General features: G+C 36.8%; 1 protein-coding gene across 1 annotated transcript in view; it reads left to right on the plus strand.

The window, feature by feature from the left end:
- Positions 1–12,092, plus strand: part of LOC138326368 (lactadherin-like) — a 33,579-nt gene extending 21,487 nt beyond the window's left edge. Inside the window, exons 3-6 of the mRNA XM_069272480.1 lie at positions 8,898–9,052; positions 9,786–9,935; positions 10,585–10,735; positions 11,533–12,092. Of these exons, the coding sequence (XP_069128581.1) occupies positions 8,898–9,052; positions 9,786–9,935; positions 10,585–10,735; positions 11,533–11,798 (722 nt within the window). The 3' untranslated portion in view covers positions 11,799–12,092. The remainder of the gene's footprint in view (positions 1–8,897; positions 9,053–9,785; positions 9,936–10,584; positions 10,736–11,532) is intronic.

The following is a 12,092-nucleotide window of genomic DNA, read 5'->3' on the forward strand; positions in this document are numbered from 1 at the left end:
TGTCAGTGATTGCCGGTTCTCACATGCAATAGACCTGTGTAATAGTCGGGGAGTACAGGTTCGTAGATGCCATGTTTTAAGTATTGAGAAACACCGAAAACTGTGGAATAGTCAAGATAATGGATAGTTCTCGGCCCTGACGGGCCTCGAACTAAGATTGATATTTCAAGTCATTGTTTAATTAATATATTTTTTTCAAATATTACTGGAGAAGTGCATTTAAAAAATATATCTTTCATGAAGAGAAAGATATATCTTTCATATGGATAACTAATAAAGCGATTATCATTTTCATTATTACATATATATTTTTTACCAATAATATAACTTTGTGTTGATTTTAATATTTAACAATTTATATTGGCCTATAATCTCCAGTTTGGAAAAAAATAAGCTAATGGTTCATTTCTAATTTACTAGCATTCAGCACTTGATAAGTATGGTTATACAGACTGTAAAGTATAATCAATGTGCTGTATACGTAACAATTAACATTATCGATAGACACTAAAAGGTATTAAGCAAATGCAAGTAAATATTTGATTTGATTAGTTTAACGTCCTATTAACAGCCAGGGCCATTTAAGGACGTGCCAGGTTTGTTGGTGGAGGAAAGCCGGAGAACCCGGAGAAAAACCACCGACCAGCGGTCAGTACCTGGCAACTGCCCCACATGGGATTCGAACTCGCGACCCAGAGGTGGAGGGCATGTGGTAATATGTCGGTACATCTTTTTTTTTCCAAGGATAAAAATAATTTTATTTTTCCCGTCAATAGGGCCCCGGTGGTTGGGTCCCCCGAGGTTCCTCACAAAACAAACAAATAAAAATAATCATAAAAACATCTGCACTAATACTGTAAATACAGGCAATACATGATCATAGGACTCACAACTTCGTAAATAGTTTTAAAAAATAATTTGAATATCACAGTCGTCTAGTACGATAATATCATTTGAAGAGATGAAATACTTTATGAAAAAAACTCTTTTATGCGTACTTATAAAATAATGAAAAATATATCGAACAAACGTTTGAACGTGAATTTGAAAAAATTGATAATATCCACATTTCCTTCATTGCACATGACAATATTCCTTCTTTTAAAAACACAAAATCGGGCAACACTTAAGGTAAAGTTAACTACATGATGATTTACATTCTTCCACTTCTCATAAAATCCAAGCAATATCAAACGTTGCCAGTCTATACCATTTCTGTTTTCATCACTAGTACCAGAAAAAAACTTTTTGACAAAATCATTAAAAAACACATAAAATTCATTTAATTTGGGACAATCTAAAAACAAGTGCCATAACGTTTCCGTTGCCTGTTTACAGACAGGACATACATTCGTATCCGAAATTCCACATCTAAATAATTTGTCGCGCGTGAATATAGAATTATGAGCAACCTTAAAATGCACTTCCGCTACTTCGACTGGATAATTTGGGGCATGGATTATACTAAATACGCGCTCGACCTGATCATGTCGGTACATCTTAACCACTCGGCCACCGCGGCCCCTACAAGTAAATAACTTAAGTATAGGAGAAACACCGAAAACTGTGGAATAGTCAAGATAATGAATTGTTCGAGGCCCGTAAGGGCCGAGAACTATTTATTATCTTGACTATTCCACAGTTTGAGGTATTTCTCATACTTAAAACATGGTACCGAAAGTCACTGGTACTCTCCACTATTACACTGGGTATTGTTTAACTATTCCACAGCTCCAGATAAACCCTTACTACCTATTTAAACATTGATACCTATTAATGATTCATTTCATTACCTCACTCGGAAATAAAGAATCATATTTTGAATGCTTTTTTGAAAGAACTGTAGCGAAAAACTGCGAGCTGATCCCACCGCTGCCACCAATTGCAGCGTAAAAACTGCGTTAGTTATATAATTAAGTATTCCCAGCCCGCAGCCCTCGGTAGATGCCTTCTAGGGTAGCGTCAGGCACCCGCCACAATACCCGAGTTTTGATTAAAATAGAGTGGGTCGTCCAGTAAAACATAATTCAACGCCGTAATAAAGTTCCACGTGTATTCAGCAACAATAGCATTTACAGGATACAGTTACAGTTCACATGATAACCACTCCGCTCTCTCTAGCATAGAAACGTGCACTTGAACAATAATCCAAACTAGCTAACACTTGAACTCCGTCATTTAACCCAGCTAACACCTGAACTCCGTCATTCAAACCAGCTAACACTTGAACTCCACGAGCTTCAGTTTCGTGCCCTTTTTATACCAAACATGCAGGAGCCCTGCATGAGCCTGCAGGAGCGCTGCAGGAGCGCAGGAGCGCTGCAGGAGCACCTCGCTCCTTTGCAGGAGCGGTGGGCGCTGGTTACCAGAATTAACAATAACACTAAAACATAACACTTAGAAAAACGATTAGCCACAAGTAAATGTTGACCGTGTGTAATATAGATGTGGACACTGGCAGATTTTCCAGACCGATGTAGCCATTTGTTATAGATAATGGGGATGGGAGGCGATTAATACCTCTCAAATAGGGGGGCAATAAAATTGAGGGAGCCCCGCAGACGATAAGTGCCACGGCCGTAGATAATTAATTACTTCACGGATTAAGGGTCCAGCGTGTCCCCAATCTAATTACCAGCTGTCAGCAGATAGATGCGCTATAGAAAAGCACTAAATAATGATCTATAGACAAATACTACAGAATATAGAAAAACACAATAGAAAATATAGAAAAATAGTACACTTCCCCCTCCTTTGAAACACTGAACTTTCACTGTTCAGCTAAACGCTTGCTGTCTTAAAACTCCTTATCCTTATAAAGATGTTAACGTGATTATGAATATGAATACAAAAAAATCATTATTTACAACACATACCAAAACTAAATAGCATCTAACAAATCTCACGCCTATTCGGCATGATAATCATCGATGTCCAAAAACTACTGAGACATTACCTCGTTCCTACAAATTATAAACTAACATTACACGTGTTACGTATACCAGTAAAATCAAATGTTAACTACAATCTTTTGTTTCATGTACACTACTGTAGCAATACAAATACTATACTGGAATTACCCGTCTACGTTAACAATATCAACTCATGATCATCTAATTAAGAGGCCTGAACAACTTAACTTGTAACAACTTATGAAACAAATAGTAACTCGTTGACCGAAAGTCCAATTTTACATAATCAATCCAAAGCTCAATATTTCAGAAATTCCTAGCACGAAACTCGAATGATGAGTCGTACATGTACATATAACGATACTCACACACTTTCAGTCACATGTTTATATATCGTAAAGGTAACTTACACTTATCATTTATCGATAGAAGAAAACTTAATCTGATTATACATATTAGATGCATAATTATAATGGAGGTAAAGTAATCTGACGAGGAAGACATTCAAAGCATTTAGTATCAAAATTGATCAACGTTAATGCCACTGCCTTACTATGATAATAATCCAAATAGAATTTACAGTTCCGCGTTAATATATAATCCAAGATGAATGTCACAATTCGATAATTATTTTAATTCAAAATAATGTCACAGTTCAGCTTTAGTAATAATCCACAAAAATGTCACAGTTCAGCTTTAGTAATAATCCAAAAGAATGTCACAGTTCAGCTTTAGTAATAATACAAGAATTTCACAGTTCAGCTTTAGTAATAATCCAAAAGAATGTCACAGTTCAGCTTTAGTAATAATCCACAAGAATGTCACAGTTCAGCTTTAGTAATAATCCACAAGAATGTCACAGTTCAGCTTTAGTAATAATCCAAAAGAATGTCAAAATTCAGCTTTAGTAATGATACAAGAATTTCACAGTTCAGCTTTAGTAATAATCCAAAAGAATGGCACAGTTCAGCTTTAGTAATAATACAAGAATTTCACAGTTCAGCTTTAGTAATAATCCACAAAATTGTCACAGTTCAGCTTTAGTAATGATCCACAAGAATGTCACAGTTCACCGTTTCAGTCTTTTTCTCTTTTAATCGCGTGGGTAATTTTACGTTTGGATAGTTTCTTTCTCATTTCTCGTTTCACGCTTGTCAGTGTTTCATAACCACTTTCACTTCCTGACTCTGGATCGGAATAAGTTTCTTCGTCAACTTCCTTGTATAATTGCATACAATGTGAAGTGAAGTCTTCTATTGACTTTCGATGCTCACTATCGGCAGTAGTTGACACTTCTGGTTCACCACTTCCAATATTGTTCCGAGCCTTATATGGCTTCTGACACAGGTTCCGATCGTCGGAAGTAAGGGACCTGTCATTGACTACGAGTTTTTCACGACTTGGGTGTTTATGGAGTGTTCTGGTCGACCTTTTGTACCTGAGGTTATATCCCGTTTCCCGACAAGAGGCTCGGAGATTTTCCCTGGTACAATCGGTTACCCGTTTATCCCCTATCCCCTTAGTCGTGTTTGCCCGATTGTCATGTTGAGTTAGTCCACTTACATGACCTGGGCGATCATAGTCTCTTGTCGGGTTCTTTTCAGAGCTCCGATTACTCTGATGAGACATGCCATTATGTGTGTTTCCCTTACACACACGGTTTCTTCTTTGAACATTGTTCATATATCTTCTCTCTTCATTAAAACTTCGAAAACCTCGTCTCATATTTGACATGTTTTCTCTCTGTAGTTCTCTTTCCCCAGCGCGTAAACATTCCTCATGAATAGCATTGGACACTGCCTCTGAAATGTTCCTCGGTTTCGTTCTCTTTACCGCGAGACGAAAATCCTCAGTATCGCCACACTTATTTAGAAATGCCTTAAGGGAATGTTCTCTTGCTAAATCAGGTTTGTCCTGATAGGCACGCCTGTACAAATCATCCAAGGCTTGGGCAAAATCTCTTAGTGGCTCTCCTTTGTTTCGTCGTCGTAATCTGGCTTCTTTTACCTAGGTTTCTTTCATGGCTTTGAATCCAAATCGTTCGTCCATTTTCCGCAGCAAAAGATTATAGCTGCCTTTGTATAACGGTTGTAGACCATATACATATGTCGAAGCCTGACCGCGTAGAGTAGTTAATATAATTCGTCTTTTCTTTTCATCGTTCCACAAATTAAGGTCGGCAATGTTTTCAAAATAATCGATGAACTCTGGCCATATATCTGTACGTTTTCCACTGAAAGTTCTTTGTACTTTGTATTCAAACTGACGTGGTATTTGGAACGGAAAGTTATTGCAATTTCGGCAGACATTTACCTCACTTGCATTGGCATGGTCCTTACTCCTGTTGAATTTAAAAGTATTCCACACTGTCATCATGAGTAGGAATAAAACAAAGAGTCCACAGGGCATTCCTAGCTTTGTATATTGTTGCATGTCACTGGGGACGTTATCATGGCTCCAGTACATCAACAAAATAGCTAATCCAGATAGCACAATTATTAAGGACAATGTGCACATCAACAGCGAACAGCATAATATTGTCGCGTTTTTTGGATCGGATCTGTGAAGGACGTTGAATCTTTTATTTTGACGGCTCCTGTTTAGGGGAGTTCTAGCCGCCATCCTACATCTGGGTGTGCTGGTGTCACGCGGACTAAACGGCGATACGTCGAGTCCTGAATCCACTAGAGGTGATTTATCCTGCTTCATAACAAATTGACGTGAATAATCTCAGACTAATCCCACCGCTGCCACCAATTGCAGCGTAAAAACTGCGGTAGTTATATAATTAAGTATTCCCAGCCCGCAGCCCTCGGTAGATGCCTTCTAGGGTAGCGTCAGGCACCCGCCACAATACCCGAGTTTTGATTAAAATAGAGTGGGTCGTCCAGTAAAACACAATTCAACGCCGTAATAAAGTTCCACGTGTATTCAGCAACAATAGCATTTACAGGATACAGTTACAGTTCACAGGATAACCACTCCGCTCTCTCTAGCATAGAAACGTGCACTTGAACAATAATCCAAACTAGCTAACACTTGAACTCCGTCATTTAACCCAGCTAACACCTGAACTCCGTCATTCAAACCAGCTAACACTTGAACTCCACGAGCTTCAGTTTCGTGCCTTTTTTATACCAAACATGCAGGAGCCCTGCAGGAGCGCTGCAGGAGCCTGCAGGAGCCTGCAGGAGCGCTGCAGGAGCGCAGGAGCGCTGCAGGAGCACCTCGATCCTTTGCAGGAGCGGTGGGCTCTGGTTACCAAAATTGACAACAACACTAAAACATAACACTTAGAAAAACGATTAGCCACAAGTAAATGTTGACCGTGTGTAATATAGATGTGGACACTGGCAGATTTTCCAGACCGATGTAGCCATTTGTTATAGATAATGGGGATGGGAGGCGATTAATACCTCTCAAATAGGGGGCAATAAAATTGAGGGAGCCCCGCAGACGATAAGTGCCACGGCCGTAGATAATTAATTACTTCACGGATTAAGGGTCCAGCGTGTCCCCCATCTAATTACCAGCTGTCAACAGATAGATGCGCTATAGAAAAGCACTAAATAATGATGTATAGACAAATACTACAGAATATAGAAAAACACAATAGAAAATATAGAAAAATAGTACAGAACCATTCTCAGGTACTATATGGTACTCACACTGAAACATTTACTCAGTTTAGTTTTAACCGTTCAACATGGAGGACCATACATATGTAGCTCTGTATCAAGATTTTGAACACAGAAGTGATGATTTCTGGATATAAATTTAAAGTGATTTGGGTAAAAATCTTTTTCCATGAAGCACAGCCCTTAGAGGGAGCTAATCAAAATTTACAATGTCAACAAAAAACCAACAAAGTAATCCCATATTTTGGTTCATAATACTACCGGTACATATAGAAAAAGTGACATCGTGTGGCAAAAGAGTGTGTTTTTGAAAGTATTCCTTTGAGATTATTATCTTCATTAAAGGTGTTGGGATGTAAATTTGTTTGATAGATGCCATTTTTATGGAATATGAAGTGATTTGGATAACGAAATATAGAAAAAAAATCATGTCAAGCATTGCATCTATAATTTCATTTTAGCAGAGAATTCAGCATTTGTCTCAAAGAATTTAATCTTAATCTTCTCTCCTCTGGATTTGTTAAGGTGAATTCTTTTCTTGATTGTGATTACAGAGGCTGTGTAAGAAATGATGAAATTTATTTTTGAATGAAGTGATGAAAATTGTATATATCGGTATTATGAAAATACGTTATACATCACGACAACGTTGACAAGTACATGGGTTAATATTTAATCCATCTCTCCGTGGATTTAGTGAATGAGGATGTATTTCAGACTACATGCTAAGCTATGTTCACCGGTCTCTAAGTTTACCTTCAACTGTGGAATAGTTACCTTTTCCCGTGGAATAGTTCACCTATTCCACAGCAAAAGGTAACTATTCCACAGTAGTAGGTGATAATAGTAGACTTTGCTCTTACTATACCTCAAGCTATAACAATAGATGACATCACAGCCATATTTTAATACAAATTAAATAATGAGAATACAACATATCTGACACAACATAGTGGCCCAGTAATTAAAAGCTACAATTAAATCAATCATTTATATCCATTCTGTTAAAAAATTGTTTTAAGCTCTCTTGTGCAAAATGTACTTTCGTGTTTGATTTTGATTAATGACAGTCAAATAAGCCACAGTTTTAAAGCTGCATGATATGCTTTAAATTATCTGGTAAATCACTGAAAGGTATTTTACTAAACCAATATACACACAAATTTGTTTATTCTATCAATATATTGACAGCATGTAAACTCAGATTCCTCTTGACGTTTCTTTTAAATTTTAGGAGGTACATGTATGAATACATTTATTCAGGAAATACAGTATACTGTACGAACTTTAAAAATTATGTGGACATTGATATTTTGGTTTTTTTTTGTGGTATGGTATGTATATTTCATAAATCATTGAAATATTATAAGGATATCTTCATACCTGGTACTATTTATCTATTTATTGTCTAAATCTATCTATATATCTGTTCATCCACAAACTTTGATTGTTTTGATTTCATTATTTCATAGTATAAGATTATTCTATTGAAGCTTACATGGATGTTCTCTGAACAAAATATGTACACGTATGTAAACAGATACTCCTTTTTTTGTACTCAAAATTGAGACGCCAGTCCTGTCGAAATCTGTGATGTAAGTAAGTTTGATTTCATGGTCAACTGTTTTAGTCATTTGGCTAAAGTGTCTATATAAATTTAGATTTTTTTAAGATGAATAGCTTGTGAGGACATATTGAAGTCATAAGTCAAGGCCATTTGAATTAAATTTTCTTTTAAACAAAATTTCCTCTAAACCAGATAACCATGAGGTCTATACAGATATACACATATCTCTACATGTTCAATAAATAAGAGGCGTACAGCCCTGTCTGTGAGCTTATAACATGCTGGGATGAATGACTGCAAAACGTGTTCAAATGAATAAACTTTACCTTAACTAAAGGTCACATGAATCAAATAGCCAAATACATGTACTTTTAACTGACTTCTTGTCATTAGTTAAGATGACCCAGGAATTGGTTAGAAAGTGGTGTGACGCATTGAGTCTTAGATCTCAGATCGTACCAAAACACCTCAATGAACTTCAGGAAATGAAGAATAATTCCATATAGGAATCATAGATTTATTCAACTTCTAACGTATGTGTACATCATGAAAACCACATTCACTATATATATAAAAGTATACTTTAAAGATACACTCAGACACTATCTGCAAAAATAAAATTAGTGGAAATGTTTGGTCACTGCAGTGGGCAATCAAACGATGCGTAAGAAGTAGACCTGCACGTGCAAGTCTAATCACATCGCCTACACGTCCTTGATGACCTTTGTTCCAACTTTTTATGCCGTAGCATTAATAACATTTATAACTTTTATACCGTAGCGCCATGTAACTCGCCCCTTGTGACAGGCAATCTTGGAGTTAAAGACTCCGACATCACAGCGAATTTGCCTTATCATCTGGACGTCCGATGTCTCCCGAAGTATGCCAGATGGACGTCCCCTTGGGGATATGGTTTCATTGGTTCAATGCTCCAGGTAATTTACATGTAAATGTTATCAATGGGGGAGGTGTTTCTTTGTTTAACTCATGGTCAAGTACTGGGGGAAGTTGACAATCTATGCATGGTTTGATGGCCTTTTAAATAGCCCTACATGTTTGTGTTGAGTAATATCTATAAATCAATGTTAATCACAGAGTCATTCTAAGTTACATCATTAGCAGACATGATAAATCATAGTCATGTGTAACTGTTTGGTTAAATAGCTTTCATCAATGTCTCGACAACATGTTACGCGACACGACGACAGGTCCCTAAGGCTAGACCACATTTACAGACATGGACTGTGACTACATACATGTACTGTTAAAACATATATGTATTTCAATGGTACAACTAATATATTTAAATTTAACTTTTCCATTATTATATTACACATGCTCTTCTTAAAACAATTATTATCTTTTTGATATAGTCATCAATGCTTTATAAATGGAAAGAATTTCACACACTCGCTTTTAATTTTTCTCATTCATATGTACATAACGTGATATTAAGTATGACTTATTTTCGATTAAAGTTTATATGCTTATATTATTGTTTTAACCTTGGCTAGGAATATTTACGACAGTGCACGTGGCCGATTATATTTTTGTTTTGTTTTTGTTTTTATCATTTCAGAAGAGAAATCAACATGTTAATATCTTTGGAATATATTTTATCGACCGAGTTCTTTTGGTAAAATCCTGTCCCGTATTAAATTTTTCCAGGTCAGATTGAGGGAAGCCTCAAAGATAACTGGATTTGCGATACAAAGTAGAGGATCTGGATTTAACCAGTACGTGATGACTTACCAGGTCAAATATAGTTACGATGGTGCCGAATGGACAACCGTCAAGGAAGCCAATGAGACCGACAGGGTGAGACTCTATTGAACATCCCTTTAACGTATTCGTTTGTTCATTTATGCAATTGGCACGGATTAGATAAATGATATCACTCAGGATGTTTTCGGCTATGAACATAAAGGAGCTGTCTTCCCACCTTTCCATAGGATCCATGCTAAAAAGGAATATCCTTTTTTGATAAACACATTGCCAATTCCCTTTTGCCAGGATGACCTATTGCTTTCATGATTCCCCCGTCGTCGCTCGTCGTACGAACATGTGCCGTCAGTCAGAAAGGGTGCTTCATTTAATATTCTATACAAAGGCTTTTTATTAAAATTTTTATAAAAGGCTATTTTATTAAAATTGCTATTCCTCCTTAAATTCTATACGGAATACTACCAACTTTTGAGGAAAGCATCATCGGAAAAATAATATTTCGTATAATTGATGTTGATCTGATCTACGGACTAAGGGCGGGGTCCTAAAGAGGATTTACTGGCTGCTAGGATAACATGAATAGAGCATCTTACAGCAGTGGCTATATAATACGAAAGTTGTCATTCCCTAAATTGGTACTCGTATCGAAGTATTATCCGATTCTTGTATACAGGAGACTGTAAGTGTATGATTAACATTTTCTTTACATCATAGTTATTCTGACTGATCATATTGTCCACAGATATTCAATGGCAATACAGATGATCACAGTATTGTTACAGCATCCCTAGACTCAGTAATCGAGACTGCTTACATCCGGGTTATTGCAGTAAGCTGCGCAACCTCTTGTGCGTTCAGATTTGAAATTTTCGGCTGCCCGCTTTCCAACAAAGGTTTGTATCTTCTCTTTAAGTATAAGTAAACCTTTTTAATGTAATTGTAGAGTCATGTGGATTAATCCACGCTGTGGTTTTCTTCCTTTATTAATAAAACTGTTATCTAGGGAGCGAATTGAATACAAACATATTTTGTTGGATCATGAAAATATTTTAGAGATTAGAGACATTTAGAGATAGGGCTGTCACCACATAGAAACATATTTTTCCGGAGTATGAAGCAATGCCATCTGGTTGTATAATTATCTGATATCTATACGGCGGCCGCCAGATGTCTGGGATATGTATTTGACCGCCATTTGAAGTGGCTGACGCCAGATATCTAAAGTAATGGTCTCTTTATCTCTTTGGTGGCTGTCATTTACTTATACAACATTACTGATGTCACCACATACATATATATATCCTCCAGATATCTTAACTAGTGACTTCCATGTAATTAAATGGCTACAACCAGATATTTTCGTAATCTTGAAAATTATGTTCTTATACAATACACTGAGCCGTAATTACTATGTATCGAATTAGTATATATTTTATGGTGTTCTGTGGCTGTTGTCATGACAAGAGTTCCTCTGAATATCAATTTTGTGCTCCTAGCCTGTGGGCATGACAATACATCGCATGCAGACTAGAATGTAAAACACAAGCGTCGTAAATGGTCGTTGGTGATAACTTGTCGTTTATTATAAGACATTGAGTGATCCATGCTTTTACCGTTATTCCTATAAAACACCTTTACACACGAATCCACGTGCATTGTAAATTACTGCATACTTTGATTAATTTCACAGGAAAACAGCCGACAAGCTGGAAGGCTACGGGTGCCACCAGGATCCCAACTTTTGACATTTTCAAAACAACAAAGACCAACTTGGGTCAATGTGGAGAGAAATGTCACAAAGAAGGCGCATGCTTCGCTTTCACCTTTAACCCCGAATCTGGTCAATGTGAAGGTCACAGCCATGCTAACTACGCCATTGTCACCATACACCCACTGACAGTTGTTGACAAACAAAACTCTTCACTGCTCTACGTAAGACAGGGGACGCGTCCGTGAGAAAACATCCGTGTTTCAGTTTTAGTGGGACAGAGTCACTGGTATTCATTTTCATGATCAATGACGACATTCTGCAATACATGCATGCAAACTTACTAAATAATAGACAATTTATCTATTTACTTCAGATGTCAATAAAACTAAAGGATTTAGAAATATTCGACAGGTTTCTATTCATTAAGACTCCTACCGTTACTACAGAACCTTTCTTTAGTAGAAAGGCAAGCGGGATAAAAACAAAAAGTTGTGAATATCGATATTCAAATAAAACACATATGTGTTCAGTAAAGCAAA

The sequence above is a fragment of the Argopecten irradians genome, chromosome 6 (genome assembly GCF_041381155.1).
Source record: "Argopecten irradians isolate NY chromosome 6, Ai_NY, whole genome shotgun sequence".
Classification (NCBI taxonomy): Eukaryota; Metazoa; Mollusca; class Bivalvia; order Pectinida; family Pectinidae; genus Argopecten; species Argopecten irradians.